General features: G+C 35.1%; 1 protein-coding gene across 5 annotated transcripts in view; it reads right to left on the reverse strand.

The window, feature by feature from the left end:
* DGKB (diacylglycerol kinase beta) overlaps positions 1–24,895 on the reverse strand; it is a 389,721-nt gene that overhangs the window by 174,976 nt on the left and 189,850 nt on the right. For all 5 annotated transcript variants that reach the window (XM_030944039.1, XM_030944040.1, XM_030944041.1 and 2 more), the window contains 3 exons: positions 19,716–19,801; positions 17,336–17,425; positions 14,667–14,827 (listed from right to left, as the gene is read on the reverse strand). In XM_030944039.1, the coding sequence (XP_030799899.1) occupies positions 14,667–14,827; positions 17,336–17,425; positions 19,716–19,801 (337 nt within the window). The remainder of the gene's footprint in view (positions 1–14,666; positions 14,828–17,335; positions 17,426–19,715; positions 19,802–24,895) is intronic.

The raw sequence follows: 24,895 nt of genomic DNA on the forward strand, positions 1-24,895 counted from the left end.
GAAAATAAAAATTTTCTCTTGAGACAGGGGTAGTGCATCTCAAACAGATAAATCTAGACTAAGCAACAATATGGCTGAAAACAGTATTTTAAAAATACAACCACAACTCATTTACTATCTCTTCATTTCACCTCCAAAACCTTTATAACCTAGAAAATTAGAAATCCCAAGTATAATATTCCTTCTTTACTCATCAAGAAATTATTTAAGGAATTTATTTTCTTCAGGTTGTGAAGACACTGTGAGAGTAGAAGGATTATATAGGTGTACATTATGTAACAAGGTAATTTAAGCTTAAGGTCAAAATTTATAATTATAAGGCACTTTCAAATATCTGGACTTGGCATAACTTAAGAAAGAATCATATTAAGCATTATGTCAGTTAATCTACAAACGCAGGAAAAAAAAAGTTGCAACAAAGGAAAAAAGTCTGCTGCTGTAAGTGAGCATCCCAAGCTACCTCTGATCCAAACTGGTATGTGCACACAGAACAGTACCACATGAAGAAGGCTGCTCTGATTCTGAGTTCACACTCAGGCAGTACAATCTGTATCCTTACCCATGTAATGGACACTCCACAGAACAGATTACTTGAAGACAAACAAAAGTACACAAAAGTACAAGAATAGCATTACTATTTTATCTGTGCTTTATAGTATAAATTTAAAACATGCAACAAAAGTTATGGGATGCCCCATGAACACCCTATCCCTGGAAGTGTTCAAGGTCAATTTGGATGGACCTTGGGAAACTTAATTTTTTTCATAGGCTTTTACCCTCTGAAGCTACAACAAAATGTAGTAGACTGGGATTTTGGCTAGTAAAACAATCGAAAAAACAAAGGTATGAAACAGGAATTTTAAGGATCTGTCTACTTGTCTGCACATTTCTTTGGCAGCTAACGTACAGTTTACATAAATGCTACCTTTTTCACATGAGAATAGAAATCACCATAAACTCAAGTGTTAAGGAGATCATATGTTGAGCAAGGGAGAAAATTTCAGTCTTTTCCCATGCATTTTCTCTGGGTGATGAATTAAGTTATATTGCAAGATTAAGCTTCAAACATTAACTCACACAATTAGTCAGAAATAATTAGACAATCAGGTGAGAGTATTAGTCGTCATTCACTGAGCTTTTTCATCTTATGACCTGTACAGATTTTCATAAGGTGAAGGCCAAAATGGGCTACAGCATTTTTATTTGACTAGCATTTATGAATTCATGTATCATTATATAAATATTACCTTTGATTGAGATCTCATTAAAGGTCTCTCTGTCTCATATCAAAATGTCAATAACACTCCTAAGAAGGGAAATGTCATTTAACTAAGGCTGTGCTTATTAATAAGTTCAAAAATGATCATAGAAAATTACTTTTTTCTTATTAGACTCCCATTTTAATTTTTTTAATTCGTATTTTTTTCAGAGTTATTTTGCTAAGAAAGCAGAAAACAGTCAGTATTTAAACTGATACTTACCTTCCTGAAAAACTATCACAGAACCCTCCTGCCATAGTGATTCTTTTTGGCTTAACGCAGCATTTTTTTTCTAGACACTGGCGCCTTTTATTCCTCTCTGTTTCACAACATAATCAGTGCAGAACAGAATAAATATCATCACCATACCAAAACTACCACTGAAATCAAGAGAGACAAGTAAAAACCCAGACTGAAAAGGCATTTTCATTATTACCCAACTTCTACTTCAGCATTAATGCTTATGACAATGCTTATATTCCCCTCCTTTAAGATTCTTCAGCCACTGCTGTTTCAAAAGTAAGCACACTTCCTTCCTTGTAATCCTAACAGAAGGCAATATGGTTGGATATTTCAGGTAGGTGATAAATCAGTTTTGTGTGTTGGGTTACAGACAATATTTTCAAACAAGGAGACACATCAGTGAAGAGCTGACATCACCCCCTTTGACATGGAGTTTCCTCAAAGGGGAAGAATGGCAAGAGAAATTCTTTTACTCACCAACTATGGGATTTTACAAATGCAAGGCAGCAGATCTTTTCCCTGCCACTCTTTATGGGAATCAAAATGCTGCAGTAATTTGGACAAGCCCTCTATGCATGAGAATTGGATTCCCAGACTATGTGCTTTACATAGTTTGGGGTTTTTTCTCCATTTGGCCAAGATTGGCAGGGCTGGATCCATATAATTTGTGCATCTTGCTATTCCTAAGTACTAGCTGCATAAAAGTTCAGAAAATCCCAGTTTACAATCTGCTTCTCCAGATAATACCAAGACTTGTCCCATTTATTTTCTTTAACATTCTGGATTACCAGATCTGTTTGAATACAAGAATATTTCTAAGAAAGAAGCAACGTAATATCATGCAATACAGATTAATTATTTTTTAAAATATGGGATAAACAGGGCAAAGAATTTTTAAGATAACAGCTCTAGACAGAAACTGTGAATGGCTAATACCATGAGCAGCTCTGAAGTGACTGGTGCCAATTTTGATGCTTCTTTCATACCACAGAATCATCTAAGAGGGAAAAGATGTCTAAGATCATAAAGTCCAATCCACTGCCATATTCATTCCTAAATCACATCCCTAAAAGTGTCACAACCACACATTTTTTACCACTTCCAGGCATGGTGATTCCACCACTTCCCTGGGCAGCCTGTTCCAATGCTTGCCTCTACCTCACTTAACACAGTGAAGAAATTTTTTCTAATATCCGATCTAAACCTACCCTAGTGCAACATGAGGTATAAAATGTAACATCATGAGTTACAGAACACAGTGAAAAGGGAAACATGAAAAGCCAGGGCAGAATAGTGAGGAGAGCATATGTGCATACCCAAGACGATTCAGCAGCTGAGGAGCCCTTCCTTTGTTGGTGTAGGGGCTGCAATGGCTGCATGAACAGTCTTTCCACTGCAGGAGTACTAAATGTAATGGCAAGGACAGCCCTCCACACGGAAACCTCATTAACAGGATGGGACCACAAGTTGCCCTGGAAAAGTGCTCTGCCTCGTAGACACAGTTATTGGAGAGTGTGCATGTGGGATGGTGGTGCTGAAGCAAGGTGCAGTTGCAAGGGGGTGCACGCTGTACCACGGCACACTGTGGTGTCCATGTGCCTCCAGGGACCTGGGTAGGAATCATCGCCTGGTGAGACTGCTTGGCAGGATGCTCTGGAAAGCTCTTGCTCCTGAGTGCCACATCAGTCCATCCAGCCTTGGTGACATCACCAGTAACTTAAAATGACAGCATAAGAGCAACAATTTTGACCCATTTTTTGGCATTTTATAAGCTTTAGTCTTGGGATCATCACCGAAATAAAGAATATGCTATGTTAGACCCTCAGAGTTCCAGTTTAAGTGAAGAAACTGTAAAATCACAAATAGCGAATAGAGAGTTCCTTTTGTGCTGTGTCTGTAGAGGCTCTTTAGTACAAATTGTTCCAGTAAGGACATGGAATAATTTATGTTCAGCAATTTGCTTCTAGTTCCACCTGGTTCAGATGGTAACACAAGACTAAGTGTTTCTTGGCTAAATCCACCCACTTTCAGTTTAGTTAAATCATGTTTCTTTTGGGATTTTGCCATCAAAATGCAGAAAACACGCAGATCTGGAGATATAAAGAATATTTTTGTATCACAGGAATATCAATTAAGCTACCAACTCACTAGATATGTAAATAATGCTAAATGACAAACAACTCTAGGTCTCTGAGGTTTTCATATATTTCCTCCCTGGATAACCTATATCATAAATTCAATAGTGCATATAATTTAAATTTATGATACGCTATTGCTATTTTAACATATTTTGGGGCATGAGATCTTCTCATATACATATGTATATATGCAAGTCTCCTCAAACCATAAACTGCTTCCTAAACTGCATTTGTTGAGTATCTTAAAAAAGAATCTCTATCTGGCCTCAAGACTGACTGCAGTTATATACTATACATACGATTGTATGGTGGATGACAAAGTAACAATTCCCTGTGCCTATTTAACATCCAATTCACACATCAAATTCCTCCTTTAAATCTATAGAAGTGCCCACGGTAAATCAAAGATTTCTGTAGTTGATTTGTTCTCTTTATCCCTCTGTCTGTGTCCAAAATGCCTTTCTTACTGATCTTTCTAACTCATAGCACCAAGAACACAGCAGTTATGACTACATAAAACACACCAAATAGCAACGTATCCTATTCATTATGCACCCAAAGGATCAGTATCTCTGATGGATTTCCTAGTGCTAACAGCAATTTTGCATGTAATCAACAGGTGGACTGTTCTTTTAAACTAAGACAATCAGAATTATGAGACAGAGGGAATAAACTTCCAATGGCCAATCACACTCCTAATTTCCTAATCAATAAGTAATTCTAAGCAATTAATTAAGAATTTATTTCTTAAATGTATATAATTAAATACCTATAAATTTAACTTGATCTAAAATGCTTATAAATTGGATCTTCCTCTTGGTTACCTGTAATAGATTGGGTTTTATACTGTGTTCTCAGAAATAACAGTACTTCACGTCCTCAATGGCCACTTGAGTCACCATGATTATGATTTCTTTGGTCCCTCTCAGCTACACACACACAGTCTGAAAAGACTCTGTAGGGATCTGGCAGACCTGTGAAAGTAAAGTTCTGAGACAGGATCTTTAATGGTATGGCAAAAAGGTAAATGATGTTGTCAGGGAGAAGTTGGTAAAGCAACTAATTTACATAAACTTGTTTACATCTATCAGGATTAACTCTCACATGAAAACAGAATGATTACAATTTAAATCTGAGCTATTTTTCACATAGTTCTACATGTGTACACAGAGACATATGTCTTGCATCTTAGCCAGGTGAAGGTATCAGGGTACACACAGCCCACCTTATGTTCTGTACAGATTGCATATCTCATAAACCTTTCCCAGATTCAACTTAATTCCATCAGCTAGCATCACATGTCTTAAAAATCTTTGCCTTTTTCATTCAAGCCATTTCCTCAGTTCTTCTTCGTACTTTAAGCTCTGAATTAGTCTTAGGACCAACTTTAAAGTTTATTCACCTTACTTCTGACTTCAACATTAAGTCTTGTTGGCTTCTACCTTTCCTTGATACACTCCTGTCATCACTAACAAGCAGAATTACAAAATCTAGACAAGAACTAAAATTTCAATGTCATTTGAATATAGATGCTTCTTAGTGTGTGTGAAAAAAATCCCACATCATATTTTCCTGACATTTTCCTTGACATTTCTTTTAAGAACAAGTAGGAATAACAGCATTAATAAGATGAACATACATCACAATTACATTATGATAATATGAACAAAATACTATAATGAACTCTTAATCATTACTTAGTATATTACAAATTTCATATGGAGAAAATAATAACTTACATATATAATGAATAATATTGTAGTAGCACTAATACAGTTATAAGTTAATTACACACTGTGTAGCTGATTTAGTTGCATTTAGCTAAGGAGCTGTTCCAAGCTCACTGCAGATTAATTATGTCTTTAGGTATATACTCTCATTTATAACTGTCACTTGTAACCACAGCTGTTGATGAGACTGCTCTGTAGACCCTTCCTTTACGAAAACAAATGCATCACACTCCTAAAACAAAAAAGCAACAAAAAAACTCCAGCAAAATCCGTGAACGAGACTCAAAATCTCCACTAGCTAGGGTATGCAACGACAGAACACCAGAGGACTGCAAGTTTCATTTTACTGCATTTCTTCCCAAAAAATACCTCTTGTAGTATCTCCTTAGTAAGGTTAAAATGCCTCATTGCATTTTATTTAATAACTAGCTTTCACAAATTTGACAGATGAAATTTAACATCTCAATTCTAGAAATTGTTCTATTTTACAAATCCCATATATATTAAAGAGAAGAATATAGGCAACTGCCAAAGACTCTCCCTATGATTTTTCTCAAAGGTTTTACTGACTAAGGAAACAAGTCACTTTCTGGGTCTTTGATTCCATGCTAGAAGAATAATTTTCTGACAGGAATAGGCAGTAAGTACTAGCAAGGGCATGAGATATTCATAAATCTAAAACAAGAGAGCCTTTCTTAGTTCAAAGTTTTCAGCCTAGTTCTCACCACATAATGAAAAGTTAAATGAATCTCAAATACCTAAAATGATAGAAGAAAAAACAATCTATGTGGGAAACTAGAAGGGGAGGATAAGACAAAGTTAGACACACTGTATACCTATTTGACTTCTCCAGGTTCACTGGGAAACTGTACAGAAGAAATTACATGTATTAGTAAACTATTGCTACTTCCTGTGATTCTCTCTGAAGCAAAGACTGGTGCATGTCAGCCAGATATCTTTGAAAGATAACATATTTAGTGAGGCCACTATGCTCCTTCCATATTATGAGGACACAGCAGCTCAACCAATGACCAGTCATTTAGGTCACTTTAGGACAAGCATGTTTAGGACAGTTCATAGCAGGGGAACAGACTATATCCAATTTGAATTAAGATTCCCAAACTACATGTTTTGCAGACAGAAGGGACTCAGCATCAATTGCTACACTCCTACTGAGCAAAATTACTTGCTACTTTAAATATAGCCCACAGAACTGTATTTTCACTGAACCTGACAAAATCCACAGTGAATTCAGCACAAACCTAGGTATTCTTACTGCACTGTAAGGGAAATCATACACAGAAGTCTAAATAAACTTATTTGATATATGTAAGTATTTTCAGAAAGTTACAGCATATGCTGGCATAAAATTACACTTTAGCATTAAAATAAAAATAAATAAACGACCAACCAAATAGGAAGAACAATTTCAATTATTTTAATTTCTTTACACTGATAAGAAATAAAAGAAATGGTACCTCAGGCAATCATTCTTCTTTTGTAGTAGTAAGACTCATAACACAGTAGAGTAAGCTACAAAACTTTAGTTCTCTGCACAGCAGTACCTCCCATACCCCGTGCAGTGCAGTACAACTCTCAGCCAGGGTGCCCCAATGCACATTATGAATGGTAGAATAATATGATGGCAGGGATTTAGAAGGTAAAATAAATCCACCCTGGCAGAAAGAAACTACCGAACAAGGAACACTACCAGCAATGTTGCAGTAAGACTTAAGACTAAGATAAACTTTGTACTAAGTGTATCTCAAGTTATGGAATTCGCATTCTCCATGTCCAGGGAAATACTGCAGCACATTAGTGAGAGGAAACCTGCAAAGAGCCTCCTATAGCTTCTTATTTTTGAATTATTCTACAGATCCAGCTTTCCATGGCATGCAGTATAGGCTTCCTGCCATATGCAACCACCTGCAACAAAAAACCCTGCATCATCATATTTGCCATATATTATATCCAAAAATTTCTGCAGAAGAATTTCAATATTTCAGCAATAAAGCTGAAAAGAGTAAAGAAGATTCAAACATGTAAGTAACAAAACCTGTAAGAATAAATAATTTGTAAAAATTAGCAATGTGAGGAAATTAAACAAGATAATAGACTGAACTATCAATGATTCCAATATAACAGTATTTTAAATCTGGGATTAAAGTGTTCTGAATATGCTCCTTCTGAATAAGAGCAGAGTTCTCCCCACAGATACAGCAAGCATTTTTATAGATTTGGCTATGTGACTGAGACTATGAGAAGCCCAGTATCAATATGGATCTTGTAATATTACATTTGAATTCACACATGCATGAATTGTTCATTTTCTTAACCCTTTTTGCAGGAAAAAAAGTGGTTTGGATTACAAAGCAGTAATACTGTTTACTACCAAGTGTTCTTTCCCTCCTTGGCACAGAAATAATGCAATATATCACAGCATTCCATTAGCACATTCAAAGTGATGATTAGGATTCACAAAATCACTTAGGCATGTGTTTATGTTCATATTAGTTCAGCAAACCACTAAACATCATTTTTAGTTATGTATACCTAAAAATCCCACTTGAATAATTAATCAGTTTTCACCAAATGCCCAGAATTCAACATATGCATTTGTCCAGTCATATTAGTGAAAATGCAAAAAATGCTTAAAAAATTACCCAAGTATTTAACTGCTTCATTAGATCAGGAAAGTTTAAACACATACTTAAATGTCACATTGCATCAGTGTTAAGATGTGCATGCTCTTAAATTCTGCATTGAATCAGCAAATGTCCTTAGGATATTTTCCTATGCAGAAAAAATATTCCTATTTACCATTATGAATAGCAAAATGCTATGAGGCCTTAAGATTTCAAAATATGGGGCCAGCATAAAACTTCAATTCATTCACAGCAGTAAATATTATATACAATAATAAACACTTTTTTTTTGGTAGTAATAAACATACTTTAAAATAACACAGATAATAAAATAACATTAAAGAAAAAAGATTATGTGATCCCATAGTCAGTTAAAGGTAACTAAGACTCTGATATTTGAGACTTAAAATTCTGGTAGTCAAAGTTTCTGAGTTTCTGCTGATGCTAATGAATGTCCTTTCTTGCAAAAAAAAAAAAAAGAAGAAGGTATAATGGAAGTGTAGGTTGATGAGTTTGACTATAGTGATGGGGAGGCAGACTCATAACAAGCTCAAATTTATGATTATGAGAATTAAGAAGTCATATTTTTCCCTACTGGCAGAATTAGAGGCTCTTAGTGACTGGTTAAGGTTGAAGAATATTAAATCACGAGCCCCCAAATATCTATTTGATAGTGCATTTGGGTAGTAACATACTAGATGTCATAAAAGTCCACTTGTCTTTGTCATAGACCTTTACTACTTTATGATAATAATTCTTCAGAGAACACATCTTGATTGTAGTATTACTTACTAGTATTAATGAAATTTCCCCTCTATGTGATAATTGCTCTTTTTTTATTCATCCAGCATATAATAATGCCTTGTTTCTCAAAGAACTTACAGAACATTTCCAGGCACATTCAACTATCTTCACTGCCTTAACTTAAAACACTTTCAAAAAATATTTTTGCTGTAGATCATCCAAGTGAGAATATCACCATATTGCAATGAAATCAATTACCACATGTTGTAAAGACTGAATGAAAGACTGAGGTGTTCTACTTCCCTAAGTTCTGTTTTAGCCATAAAACATTTTACCTACTGATTTTAGAAGAGAGTAATGTAAGTTTCTCAATTTCCATGTACAAGTTAATCAAATGGACAAAAACAACAGATGGAACAGGAATCTGGATATCCCAGTTCTCTTTCAGGTTGCTGTCTTAATTGCTGTCCTAGAGCAATTTTTCCTCCAATATGTTCTTGTGTATGTGTTCACACACGTAGTCAAAATTTCAGCTGAAGGGAAGCTGGAAGATTCTTACTTAAATCCTGTGTCAGTAAGTAGACAGATAAGATGTTTTCCATATCCTAAATACCTCGTGCAAATGAAATAATCTGAATAAGATCAGCTGTAGCTTTAAGCTTCCTAAGGAACTTGATTCTGTTGACAACGGATCTTTCGGGTATGTAGATAAAAGAGCACCAATAGCAAAGATCCCAAGTAGGCTTACCCTAAAGCATGTATTCAGGTGATCAGTGTTGATAAGGGAGAAGCAATTCTGGATCTACAAAGAATGTAAGCCTCTAAGGGACTGCTGGTTTCCCAAAGGGCAGCAACCCTTGCAGTCCTCCTAGCCAGAACACTAGGCAATCACTTCAGTGTGAACAGAGACCATATGTATGTTCTTTACATATGTAACATACCTATAACTTGGTCAAAAACAAACGTTCAAAAATTTTAATGGAATCTGGCCCAAGAGGAAGAAAGTAGAGATGAATATCAGAGAGTTACCTAATCAGTCATTCATACAGAACACTTCAAGTTGAACACAAGGATATATGATTCCTAATATAATCTTTTGAATTGTCTTCTGTAAATACCAGTAAGTACCATATCATTTGGTTTATTCTTATACCTTGAATACTACCCAAACACCAGTGAGAACTGCTTTCATTTTAGAACAGTATTCACTGTTTTAACATAGGGAAGGCTGCACTGTGCCACACTTTATCTATAATTTTCCTTAAAGTCTAGCTCAGTAATATTTCTTTATATACAAACTTGTACTAAAAGACAATGCAGATGTTTGCAAGTTCAGTTTATGATGCTTCAACAGTCTACCTACAAAACTGCAGTGGGCTTAGCAGTATATGCTCTGCAACACCCTATGCAATTATAAAAATTCAAGTAATAGTTAAACAGCATTGATAACATTTTGTCTCCTATTAACATCAGATAAATTTATGATTTATTCAAATGGTAAAAAAAAGAAAGAAAACAGAAAGAAAATGTTTACGGTCAAAGATCTTCAGTACTGATTCATGTTGACCTAATTATGGCTCCATAAAGTCTAAACTCTAAGCTAATTCAGTGGCAGAACAGTAAATTCAAAATTATGCTTGCTTTTGGAAAACCTACTTTAGGACTCACATCCTAACATCTATTCATAATTTCTTTCAGCATTATTACCCACAAAATGGAAAACAATAAAAAGAGCTATTAGTAACTAACAGGAAAGTCAATGGGAAATAGATGAGTTGTTTATTTTAAACATTGTTACCTTTTTTGAGATAAGCCATTGTCTGAATCCAGTAACTGTTTTTTATTTAATATTTTCAAGAAGTTTACATAAAAATATAAAAATCCAGGGTCCAGGTTCTCAGGTGACTACGTTTATGCCTTTACTTTGGCCTACAGCTATTTGCTCTAATCAAGGAGGAGCCTCTGAAAAACTCAACTATCTTTAAGAATAAGAATTATTAATTGTGAGATATCAAATAGCAATGAGATATTTTTTAAAAGAACTTCATCATAGATTTTGCATGATTTCATGTCTCTTGAATACCCACCTGGAAGAGAAAGCACAGAAAGGAGAGATATTGTGCTCTCTCACACATTCCTACCCCTAAGTATGTAAGATGTTTTCTTCCCCCTTCCACGTGCTTCTTTCAACAAAGCATTTAGCGGAAGCCAAGGTTTCTAATGTTTAATCAAAATGGAACATTTAATGACACAATTCTTCTATTATCAAAACACCTATTTTGTCTCACTTTGAGACAATCATCTGAGAAGCACTAAAAATAAGCAATATAGCTTCCCTCCATATTTGACGTTCTTCACAAACTTCCCAATAAAAGATAAACAGCCTTGACAGTCACTCTCTTTTCAGTGACTAGTATCAACAACACAATATTGCTTGACAACTAAGCTACTTATCCCTAAGTTTAAAAGAACTCTTTCTTCACATCTTAGCACTATATAAAATTCCTGGCCATGCCATTATGGAGTTTCCTAACAGCACACATGGAAGTCCTTCTCAAGGTAACAATGTTCTCAAGTTGCTTTCTTGTTTCGGTTTTATGTGAGAGTTTGCCTCATTGTCTGTTGCTCACTCATCTTCCATGGCTGCTGCCTGGGTCTCAATCAGCACATGATTATTTCACCATCTTCCATGTTTACCTTGTTTTGTGTGTACTTCAACTGAGTATATTTATTGTGAATAGAATATAGGCCCATCCATTTCATAATTAACAATGTGCATTTATGCTTTACTATGACTGCATCACTGAAGAAACTGGCTCAATCTAGGCACAATCTGAGAGCAGACTTCAGAAAAATCGTTTGCAAAGATAGGGTTTACTTTTTAGGGTATCATTATCCACTTTTTTCCTCTTGATCTTTGAGTAATGCACAGTCATGAGTATATGGCGATTCAGTTTGAGGATTATTTTGTTTGCTTGGGTGTTGTTTTGAGGCTATTTTGGAGGGGGTAAAAAAATTTGAACTGAAGAATTATTACTGATTTTGTGAAAATACTTCCCTGTTCTAAGACAGCATTAGATTAGGGAAGTGTCGGCTTTTCGGTTTTTTGGGTTTTTTTTACAGGCTTGAGATACAGATACAAAAAAATAGCTAGGGTAAAAGAAACCAGGTGTTTTACAAACATAGGCTTATCTGAAGCACCTGTCCACACATATCTGTTGAGCCACCATTAATGTTACACAGCTGTGTGCTTGAAGAAAGCAGCGAAAGTTAAACTGTTTTATCCATAGGAAAAGGTTAACTGTGACAAATAATATGTCCAATGAAATACTCTGTCTACACACACACACACTCCCTCTGACTATAGCACCAGCAAATTGGCAAAATGAAGCAACAAGACTGAAATTTCAGTACTGCAGCAACTGCAGAAATGCATTGCAAGCCCAAGAATACAGACTGTGATAACAAAACAATACTGACATTACTGAACTCTGTCTTTGATGATCACTGGGATAATATCAACCTAGTGCATGAATGTATGACTATTAAAGCTGGTTGGGTAGATTATTGGGAAAACAACTTTTATTTACTCTAAAGTACTCATCAGTAAGTGAACTTTCCACTGTTGGACAGTTGGCCAGATGTTTCCCATCTCTGTCATGCCTTCTCATTTGTCCTCTAATACTACCAGCTATGTTTGTCCAACTCCCCAAAACTGTGACTTTCCAAGGCAAGCTTTTATTTTCAGATTACCCTACTATATTCTTGAAAAGATTTTTTTGGTTTGGTTTTCCTTGGGGTGATGGTACCTTTGTTTTTTAAAGCAAGTATGATTTGACTACTTTAATGCACGTTTTTCTTGGATATTTAGCTCATATCACTGACTCCAGTATTATTAGGAAGCAGATGGAACTTCTCTTCTGGTATCTTGCCATCCTGACAGAATGATGGATGTGAGCAATTGAAAAATCTTTATCTTATTCTACATTGCTCTTAGATGTTTTCTAGCTACTGCTTTGAAACTGACACATGGCTTGGTGTCTGCTTTTTATGGTCCTTCCGTGCTTTGTGTTTCCATCACGTTGAACATTACCCACATTTATTCACAGCTGGTTACACATACATCTCTGTTTCTTACCTTTTTCTCTGTACTTAGACATAGTACACTACTTACGTACATATCAGAGCTTTGAGATTGCCACAGGAAAAAAAGGGCTTGTTTGGCTTGAATATACTAATCAAACCTTTCACATACACATGCTACTGTCTCCAGCATTCCTATCAAGTTAGTGTACCATTTTCTTTCCAAGGGGTAAATTGCTTTCGGACTGGTACCTATGACAAAACAACTAGATTTGTAGATGAAGAGAAAGCAAGGGATGTTATGCTCAACTTCAGCAAAGTTTCGAACACTAGCTACCCCAGCATTCTTGTATCTAGCTTGGGATATTATGGTCTTGATTGCTGGAGAGATTTAAAAAAAAAGACTGACTAGATAAGGTGATTAACAGGTAAGAGGGCAGCTCCAGAGAGGTCTAATAGCAGACTGCAACTACCTATGAGGAGGCATCAAGAGGACAAAGACAGACTCTTCACAGTGGTACATATGACAGGAGGATGGGAGACAGATAATTTATGTTGAAATGAGAGATCCAGACAGGATGTAGGGGAAAAAAACCCAAAAAACCCAAACCATTTTCATCATAAGGACAGTCAAGCACCACAACAGGTTGCCCAAAGAGGCTGTGCCATCCTTGAGGGCTTTTAAATTCTAAATGGATAATGCCCTGAGCAATATGATCTGCTTTCATAGCTGACCCTGTTTAGAACTAATGACTTCCTGCAATCCCTTCCAACCTGAATTATGGCTCTAAAACATCAAGAGTTCCGTGTCAAGCACAGTTTAATTCAGTTTTACTCTCCTGTCCTTTCTATACATACATTTAGATTGTTTGTTATTAAGCACAATTTCTGCCATACCATTACAAAGTTCATACAGCAAGTTCCATTCATGTTGGATTAGAGACTGTGCTTATTATTTGGCAAGAATCTATGAGGCAATGTGCAATATGTTGTAGGTCACCATTAGTTTTCACAGTACCTTGGAAAAACAGTAAAAATTAAAAGAGAGTGTAATTCAATCAAGTGTAGGTTTCAGCATGTAGGCAGAAAGAATCACCCAGGAAAAACCCAAATAGGGTATGAAGTAATGACTCTTCAGAATAGTATCTGAAATTAACAACGAATCACAAATCAAGTATGAATAAAGAAATTCTGCTAATACGAAGAAGCGTAGATACTACATAGAAAACCACAGAGAAACACAACCAGAGATGCAGTTCCTCAGACTTGAAGAGCTGCTTAAAATCCTTTTCCTTCTAATTCATTCAAACTGTGAATTTGAAGTGAACTTCACTTCCCTACAAGGCAGAATCAAGAAGATACCAACAAGAGGCTTTCTTTCTTGTATTATTGTTTTATTATTTAAAACTACCCTGAAGAAATAAAGAACGCAACAGTTCCTTTAAACAGCTTTGACTATGTAAATGCTAATGGAAAATATTACTTAAGAGTTCTTATTAAGTGATTTGTTTTTCCTTTATATTTTTATAGGACCTTCAAACTGACAATATAAATTTAGTATTATAGCTGCTCATAAACCATTATGAACAACACAAATATCTTCTTTATAAATGGGAAGGTAGAAGGTCCTGAAAAATAATTCAGGTTTGAATGTGAGGAAGTAAATTTATGCAAATTGCTGTCAGTCATCTATGTATTCAGTTCCCTAGCAAAACAACATTATAAATGATCTCTAGCCAACAGTTCTTCATTTGAAGGCATTTGATGCAAATATTTATTCAAAACAGAGAAAGAAAATCACTTAAGGATAAACATAAGTCTTACCACGCCAATAGAAAAGTAGTTATTGATGATGTTGTAAGGCACTGGGTCTCCCTTCTCATCTTTATCATTGGGTATTACTTCGAATTTCCACCTGTCCAGTAAAATCTCTGAGCTGTTCTCAATGTCTTTTAAGATCTTCATCAAATTCTCACCTTCATACCCTAGCAAAACATAAAACCAGTTATTTAATCAAGCATAATAAAGTTTCATTACTTTTTTTTTCTCTTTCTAGATGATTGAACAGGACTCTGAGCAACCTGATCTAATTGAAGATGCTCCTGCTCATTGCAGGGAGGGCTGGACTAGTTAACGAACCTTTAAAGATCCCTTCCAACCCACAATATTCTATGATTCTGTGACTGGAAAAATGAAAGCAATGCATACAAGACCTTAAAAGCAGGATTGTGCTTGAAGTATTGACAATTTCCCAGCACTTGTCATTAAAAGAAGCACAAATACAAAGCTAATTAAGCATGTAAATTTAGAGTAATTCTACAGATTTCAGTGGACATCAAATTTGTGATGAAGAAAACAATTAGATCTTCAAACTTTGCAAATCTCTTGAACTTTCCAAATGATCCATAAAGCAAAGGCTGTACTTTGCAAAATGTTCTTGATAAGAAATTAATCTTAATATTCAAATTCCTTTGATTTCAAAATTTTTGGAAAAGAGACATATTGCTGTTTTGCCTGACAAGATACTGAAAGGTTAAAAGCTATCTACTAATTTTCATTGATTGTTTCAATCCGGTTTAGCATAACAAATCCAGAATTTCAAATCCATATCTGATAGCTTTATAAGCAAAAGTAACATTTTTGATTATCTCAACAACTTCTTCATGAGCCTCATCTTGCTTTGTAGAGAGACCTTACTCTTAGTTGCAAGTAAGCACTCAGAGGTAATTCACTAAACTGAGTAAAAAACTTGTTTATGCCCTCATGAGTATATACAACACACACATGTGTGCATGAAGAAAACTGTGGGGGTTTTACTAAGTGACACTATCAAGTCTGAATATTATTCAAAACAAACAACTTAGTAATAGATAGCTAAGATCTGGGGATTCAGTCCTTCTTCAAAGCAGAAAAACCAAGATTTCCTATTAAGCAGTATGTACTGCTGGTGTTATTAACAGCTTTAGCAGGGCAAGCCACTCAAAGCCTCCTTGCCCAAAACCCATTGCTGATGTATTTGTTTGTGGTTGCCTAGCACACTTTTGCTAGTTACTGCTAACCACCACATGACAGCAGCATGCACAGTTCCCTTTCTCTGCATCCTTGAGATCACTCACCAGCAATTTAGTTTCTGGAATCCCTGTCTCCTCTCCCATCTATGGAAATTCCAGAAAATCTGTACTATGGTATTGTTCACCACAAAGCAACTTGGCAAAGAATGATGAAACACAGAATATTTCCCTATTGTTTTTTCTACTTTAGTCCAAATATAATCACTTAAGTTACAGAACAAAAAAAAAAGTGAAGGTAGGGACAGGTCCCAGCTAATGTGATTATATGTTCTCACGGTTGACCCTACTTAGAACAGCACACTGCACTAGTGACTTCCTATGACCTCTTTCAGTTATTCTATGGATCTATGAACAATTCAGGAAGTTAAGCAACGCTGATTTGAATAGGTTTTGTCTCATTTGTTTTCCTTTCTTCCCCTAAGACTATGAGAACGTAAACAATCAACAGTTGTGACAGAGAAAATAAAGGAGGTTTTCAAATTATTTGACAGAACATTATGGTTAACAAAGTGCTATAGCATGAAAACTACTGAGAATTTGCTAAAGACTATCCGGCAACAAGGCAGACATTTGGAAAGGAAACTGATGAGACAGAAGAAGATATCTGCAAAGGCTGAGAAGCTCCAAATAAAACAACCAAGTTCCAAATGCAAAACATCTCAACTGAAACAACCAAGACCTGAAATAGACCTGGCTATGAGCCCATAAAGTGAGGTGTTTTCACCACAGACTGAATCTTTTCAAAGATTTTCTTCCTTGTGTCTCTTTCAAGTTATCCTGAAATATGGATTCTGAATGGAGTTTTTTGGAGGAGCTGAGAGTAAGTCTCCATACATCCAGGAAAGGATGCAAAGGGTATTAAAGTTTAGATTTTCTAAATATTCTTCTTTCAGCATTCTTTGCTTTCTCATTTTCTGATAAATAGTACCACAGCACATTGTCTGGAATCCTCTGTAGGAAAACAGAAAGGGAGTGGGTCAAAGGAACTAGTCCAAGGCTAAGACATGCTTTTCATTTTATATTTTTAAAGATTAAAAAAGAATAAACTACTCCTAACCCATTATTAGATATTTTCAGTAACCCTTTCAGAACAGTCCCAATTAAAACCCATTTAAGACTGCTCCCTATACAAGGTATTGATCAAAGCAATAACTGGAATACAGATGGTAAAAAGCCAACCAAACAGCTATACACTATTCTTATTACACCTTGGACATTTTTGGTGTCAGCAGAAACTACAAACAAGGTATGAAGTGTGACTGCAACCTTTAATATCTTACATATGTATACAACAATTACAAACAGATAATTCCAAAAATAGAGAAAGTGACAATGGCTGTTTATGAAAAACAAATCCAAATGTAAATGTTGATATAAGTTTTTTTTTCATTTTAATTCAATTACAGATTGCATTTTGATTACCTCCTCCCCATCTCAGACACCTTGCTAAATCATTGCCAGTCCCAAGAGGCAGGATAGCAACAGGAGGATGCTTAATCAAGTTCGCTTTCTCTGTGAATAAAGAAGGAAAAAAACACAACTAAGGAACAAAAATGATCTAATTGCATGGTATTATATAACTGTGTTAGGTTTTGTTTCAGTGAAAGACTTGCTTTGTATATGAAATCATGCTGCCTGCTCTGCAATGGGCATTTCACCAAGTCAGTCCATTTTGTAGTCCCTTCTCCACTGGATATTCAACCCTTAATCCTAATTTACTCATTTATTACCATAAGGATTTTGTAATCCTAATTGACTCCTTTGTTATCATTAAGACTTTATAAAGCATAGATATGACAAACATTCATGAAAAATGATGCTCAGGATCTTTCCAAGAGTGAATATGGTGTTCTTGCTCTAGTTCTCAGCTCTGCCATTCCCAGCTGTGAATACAGAAGAGTGATAGTTAAGGGCATGAATAATGAGGTGAACCTTCTACTTTGTCACCTGGGTGACCAAACTTGTGTGAAACTGTGTATTCACCTGGATTTGTGTCTACACCTGAGCACCACCACCAAGAAGTCATTGGAACTAACACAAGACCTTAGATAGGTTTGCCCACCAGGAATTAAACCTCCAAAGAGATCCCTGACCTGTCTGATCAAGTCTTTAAGTAGCAATTTTCTATTTATTAAACAATGCTTTGAAATGAATGAATTCATAGCATCTTTTCAGTCTTTACTGGTATTTTTGCAGCATTGTAAGCCCAAGGATCTTTTCAAAATCTGATGAGAAAACCCTTGTCAAGAGACACAGCCTCTCTGAAAGCTGGAACATATATTTCAAATATATAATTTGTCAAATTTCCCATTTAATGTGAATGAATAGCATGTCTAGTTAAAAAGTTATATTTAATTAATCAGTTATTTTGTTTATAGAATTTTGCACAATTATCAGCAATAATCAGCAGGTGTTTATCTATACAATGGATGTAGCAGGGAAATCAATATTTATCAATATTTTAGAAAGATTTAACATTCACATAACCAGTTTAATGGAAATCTTTCAGAGAATGTATATTTAATAGAGTGATTAAAGAAAAATTTTTAAAGATTCAAATTGATGAGAATTATTTTTTCATTTTATTTATTTTTTCTTTCTTTTCTTTTTTTTTAACTTTCTTTTTTCTTGCTGTGCTCTCAGCTAAAGATCTTTGTATATCAGGATATCAGGGAAGACCAAATTAGAAAGTGTTTAGAAACAGGTGTACCCTTACACTTTACATGCTAAAGTGCTTTTGCCCGCTAAAAGGCAGCATTGAATATATATTTTCTGCACCTATGAAAAAAGATGGTTCCTGGATTCCCAAAGTAATTTCTTAGTTCCATACCACAAAAAATGGTGCAGAACATAGTATGTTACTGAAAGAGAAAATAACTGCATGACATTTTAGACCTCATGAAAAAGGTGATGACACAATAAACAGCTGCAAAACTTTGTGTCTTCCAAGTTTAGGCAATGCACTTGATGTTCCTGTACATTAATTTATGACTCTGAAAGCTATTTGAGAGCTACTTGCAGTAGCTTGCATTTGCAAAGGACTTTTTCCCAACCAAGATTAGAATTAATTCCGTTGCTATCATTCCTTCATGACATGAAGTTTACTCTTCAGTGAACTTTTCTGGTGCCCCACAAAGTACACACTTTTAAACACTTTAGTTAAAACTTAAGTTGAGTCTTTTGACCTCTCTTGATCCACTTCCTAATTTCCACTGTAACATATGCTCACTATTTTTCTCCGCAGCCTAACACCAAATAAATGATCATGTGATGTGGAAGACATTCTCCTTAATAATCTTTGAGAAGATTAAGTATATTAAGTCTGTAATAACTAGACTTGTGGGCCGTCCTTACGATTTTTAAAGAGGACTTTGCAGACAACTGACTGAAAGAACTCCAAAACTGAATTACCTCTTAATACATTATCCTCATTTTGGGATAACATAGTAAAAACAAAAATTTGGTAATCAAAAAAAGCCAGTGACCTAAATTAAATTTTCTTAAAATTAGCAAATTAGGTTTGATTCAGTTGGGGAATAGTCTTTAAACTAAAATTGAAATAGATTAATTCAGATTTCTTGCTTTCAGGAAATCCAGAAACGCTGAACTTGTCTAGAGATTTTAAATAACTTTCATTATTTGAGTACCCTTAAAAATAATCATGTCCCAAACTAACACATATAGAAAATTTAAATGAACAAGCTGTTGTTTGAAATAGCTGTATCCATGCATTGGAATATAAGGAAGACCATTAAAATGAAATCCATGAGGCAAGCAAAACTGTGTGAAGGCTATAGATTACCTATGCAATCCAAAATCCAGCCCACTGTTCCATCTCCACCACATGCTAGTACTCTGAACTCAGCAACATCTCGGAAAAAATTTAACCTAAAAAGAGTAAATGAAGATACCTAATTATGATCAATATAATTGTGCATTATGTAAACATGTTATGGCTTAAGACATTTTGTTTAATAGAAAATAGCAAATGATCACTTAAAATAAAAGTCACTTCTGCTTATGTATCCATTTTTAGACAGATAAAATCCAACATTATTAATAATTATTCTCAGTATTATCTGAAAAATTTCAAACAAAATTAATGATTCAAGGGTTAATATGGTACACTAACACTAGAAAAAGTTTGGACCTGATGGTTGGGCCAATCTTTGTCTGACTTCAAATCTTGTTTGAAACTATTGTCAAAAAGCATTCTCTGTTCACTTAGTTGTAAATGTACTAGGTAGTCTCTCAAAACAGAAAAGTCTAAGTTGTCTAAATGTATTAGCCATAACATTTGTTTGTGAAGTTCTTTTTATAAACCCATATGAAAACTTCATACTTCTAGTAGAACATTGGTACATATTAAGCTGAACATTCAGTGGTTGGTAAAAACAACTTCGCCTCATGGTTTAATACAAAATGAGAAAGCATCAGATTGAAGATCCTCATTCCATCATACTAAAAACTGTATTTTAAAAGTAAAATATCTTTGGCAATATTTGCCTGGCTATTTCTGCTTCCCTATCCATCAAGTGAGTACCACCACCTCCTCACCCATTTCCTTCTATAACAGCGTTGCATAATGTTGGAAAGTGAAGATATTTAAAACAACACTAAGGTTCAGTGTTTTATATAGAAAGCATCACTTCAGGACTTTGACACATGCTGAAATCAGTCCTTACACATAAACTGTCACTAGACAAAAAAGTTCCAGTAATTTTGTCATATTACTATGTATGCATGTGTATGTTCATTCACATATATTGTATTCATTAGTGCTACAGATACCTTAATGGATATTCTATATTCTAGTCACCTGAACTGATATCCAGTTTGCAACCTCCTAATAAATGTACAACTAATATATTTTAAACAAATTCCTGAATACAAATAAATATAGACAATAGCTTGCAGGTGTTTAATTCCAACTGTTTCCCATACAAAATTGTAATGTTGCAGGGAGAATTAGTTTCTGTCCTTAGAAAGTTTTATAATTCTTTTGGACCTCTTGATAAAATCAAGAGCACATGAAAAATTACAGAGCAAAAAAGCAAGAATGGGAGAAGGAAATGAAAAACACAATGAACAAAAAAGTTATGTAATATGTAGAATAATAGAAAGGACAACTTCTTGTTTTATTAGTTTTTGACCAGAATTTAAATTTTAGCCAAGTTGCATAGAATTAAGCTCATCACATGTCCCACCCCCTGTAATTTTCTTTGCTCAGAAGAGCTCTTAAGCAATTTCAAGTGCAAATATAATGCCTGGAGGATGCCTACTTGCCCTGTATTAAAGGCTGCCTTGCCCTTCTCACCCCTTTTATATTCTACTTCACACATCTGCAGAAGTGCTGTAGCATCTCCTGTGACCCAAAACGTCGCGTGCCAAATCTGACCGGGTACACGTGGGGAACACATCTAATAAGAGTATGTGCTGAAAGATCCTCTGCTGGGAGTCCCCTCCCTGCACTGCAAGGGCAGGCACTGAGATGTGCCCTGGCCCACAGGCATGCATGTCCATCCTTGCTCATGGCCTAGCACAGAGACAAACACCTCCTGCCACCAGTATTCCCACTGCAAGCCAATGTGCTGGGTTGGCAGAGAGTCACCAGGTGTAATTACACTGCTTCCTACACTGAGAGTATTCCAGTTTAATTTAAAGCAAATTATAGCCCAGAGGTGATTGCAGGGTACTCACTGCTAAGTATTTAAGCATTTCTACCTCACAGAAAAGAAAGTCTGGAAAGAACCAACCGACCAAAACAGCACCAAAAGCACAGGGTTGATTTTAGCATTGCTCCAGACTGGGAGAATATAGACTTAAACCCCTGTCTCTTTTTATAAACAAGCTTCTTCACCATATAGATATCAAAGATCCTTTTGTTTTGACTGTATAGCTAATCTTCATCAAAAAAGTGTAACTTTTTTAAAAGTGGGGGACTGAAAAATCTGGTGAAACCATATTGTCAAAAACATTTTCAATAAGCTGCATTTGTATTTCCCTTGGGGCTTTTTATATTCACAGACAGTGAATTTTCCAGGCAAAGTGTAGCACTAAATTCACATAACCTTTTCTTTTTATAATATTAAATATAAAAATTATACACAAATTATATAAAAATCTATTGCACAAAATACATAAAAATAATGCATGTTACAGTGTATATTTGCATGTATAAATGCAGTGTATATAAATATACTATAGCAGATATAAATATTTATAAAATCAAATTAATTTATAAAATTAAATATAGTTATATAATTATATATGTAAATAAATCTTATTCATTGAATTAGAATGTGCAGCCTCCATTAGGAGTTGGGAAGGGAACACAGTTTTCTGTTTTATAAGGTTTCATTCAGACTCAGTAAGTGTTACAATTGTACAGAAATAATTTGACAGATTTCTTTAGAGATCTTAGGGAGAAAATCAGTATGGCTTACCAAGAAAATTGTACTCAATTAGTGTTTTAATATCACCTGTTAATTTTTATCTACCATTTTTCACATGGTTTGAAAAGAATTAAAAAAAACTGCTGGAGAAGAACTTAGTAAAAGTGGTTTAAAGTGAAACTAAAAAAAATTGAAGCCATTGTAAAGATTTTGTGCAATGTCAGCTCAAGTTAAAAAACCAGAATAGAAAATTTTATCCTATTTTCTTGGAAAAATTTGAAACACAGAGTGATCATCATCAGTCAAATTTTATTTTACTTTGCCAGAAAAAAGGATTCAAAGGCAGTTACTAAGTTTCTGCTGATAAATCAGTAATTTCCACCTGAAAGAGGGCAACTGTTTCAGCTACCTATATTACTCCATTTCAGTTTTTCATAATCACCCCATCAAGTCCATAGGAATGCAGGGGATCTATTAATGAATAAAATAGCAATGCTAGAGGACGTCACTATTTGATTTTGAATCATGCAATTAACTGATTTATGCACAGGTGGCAAACACATACATATTCTTATAGAACTGTTCAGCGAAAAATCTAAAGTATTTATTTCAATCTAATTAATTTAGTTCATTAGAGTAAAACTGAAGTTTTACTCACAGAAATGAAAAGATAAATTGCAATATTTTCCATTTAGTTCCCTGTACATGACTACTGCTCTTATACCCAAAAGCTGTGCACTATGCAGAACTTCAGGTACTCAGCCACACAAGGTGGCATAACAGGAATGCATGAAACCATTCAGCATTCTTCACTCACAGTGGAAGCAAAATTTAAGACTGCCTACAGCCCAAAAAAAGAATCCACTAGTGGATCTCAGCATAGGTCTCAGGTGCCAACACTACAGATGTCATAGAAGCAAAAGATATTGTTAAACAGCTGCTTAAAATATATCTCTAAATTCAGGATTTAAGTATCATATGTGAATTCTAAGTACTACTGGTTTGTGGTGTACAAAAATAATTTTTATCATTAGATTACAACCAACCCACCATTGCTGGCTTTGCCATTCTTTGGCAAAAATGTAATTCTTCCAAGAAAATAGGGACGAGATCCAATATTTTGTTTGAAATAAAATAACTATGCGGTTATTATCTTCTAAAAATATTCTTGGTGTATACACCTTCCTAGAATACTCTGGATATTCCAAAGTCCAACAGCAAAGAAATGCTCAAGCAATCAATTCAAATATTTAAGGAAAACAGTGTAATTTTCAAAACAGACCTACTGCTTTGTGAAGGTAAAAAAGCCCAGATGCTGTAGATTCCCAATTGAATTACAGTGTAAGTTGCAGGGATTCTGCTTTGGTGTCTTGAGCATCTTTTAAGTGGGCAGAATTTAAGACTTAGAAAGGCCTGTTGAAGCAAACTTGCAGCTAGATTTCAAAAAATAGATGCTCTCCAAATTAAATGCTTATGGAAGTTACAAAGAAATACAACTTTTGTGGATATAATTTCTATAATAGAGTATAAAAATACTATAAATTAGACATTTTAAATAATAGAACTTTAGGGAACAGAGGCCTTTTCAGAGGGACAAAGACTTTGTGAAACGCTGACCTCTCCACAGAGTCCTGCAGCTCTGTGGCTCAACTGCTATTCATCCTGCTATTATTTACCTCTCTGTGAGGTGAACAATAACTGAATTTCAGATTCTTCCAGATCATTAAATCCACAATAACAGTTGTTGTCAGAAATAGAAGACTCCTACAGAGATGTAACAACCAAACAGGGAAACTCCTTTCATGGCAAAAAACACAGGTGCCAGGCACAAATTACACAATGCATCAGCCCAGCAATTTTCTCGTCACTGTGTTAACTGTGGCAGTCTGTAACTGTGGAGTACCTTTCATGCCTGTGTTCAGCTGCAGAGCTTACAAGGTTTTTCCAGCTCACCCATATCCCTCTACTGCCAATTAAAGAATGTCTAAACCATTAATTATTACACCCATGTTTAAAGTGTGCTGTTGCCCTTTGGCTTAGAGCTTCTTGATTTTCAGGCCTCGCAGCAGGTCTTCATTGCTGGAAAGGAATCAGTGCACGAGTCGCTGCCATGAGTTTTATTTGCATCATGTACATCTTTTTATACAGACTATGTACATCATGTGTTTTGACATAAACTGCTCCAAAAACTGTAGCTCAGACAGGAAAAGAAGCTGCAAGAAATGTCATTGCTGCTGTTCCTGCACTTCCCCATGTACCACCCCATCTATTATGAAAGTAGGCAACACATGTACTTCAGTAATTGTACATTGAGGTTGTGATACTAAAATTTGTTGTCATTTGCTCAAAATATTTTTCTGTTGTCCTGCTGTATGCCAGCATAGTTATAGAAAAATATAGAATAAATGGTATTAAGAAAGGTGGGGCTTTTTTGTGGTTTTAGGGAGTTGTGTCTTGGTTTAGGGGTGTTTGTGTTGTTATTTTGAAGTCCTTTTTTCCAAAACATCTCTCTGCAAGAACATGGTTATCCCACTAAAGAGGTAGAACAATAGACATAGCAATTGAGCTGCTGACCATTAAAAAAAAC

The sequence above is a fragment of the Camarhynchus parvulus genome, chromosome 2, assembly GCF_901933205.1.
Source record: "Camarhynchus parvulus chromosome 2, STF_HiC, whole genome shotgun sequence".
Lineage (NCBI taxonomy): Eukaryota > Metazoa > Chordata > Aves > Passeriformes > Thraupidae > Camarhynchus > Camarhynchus parvulus.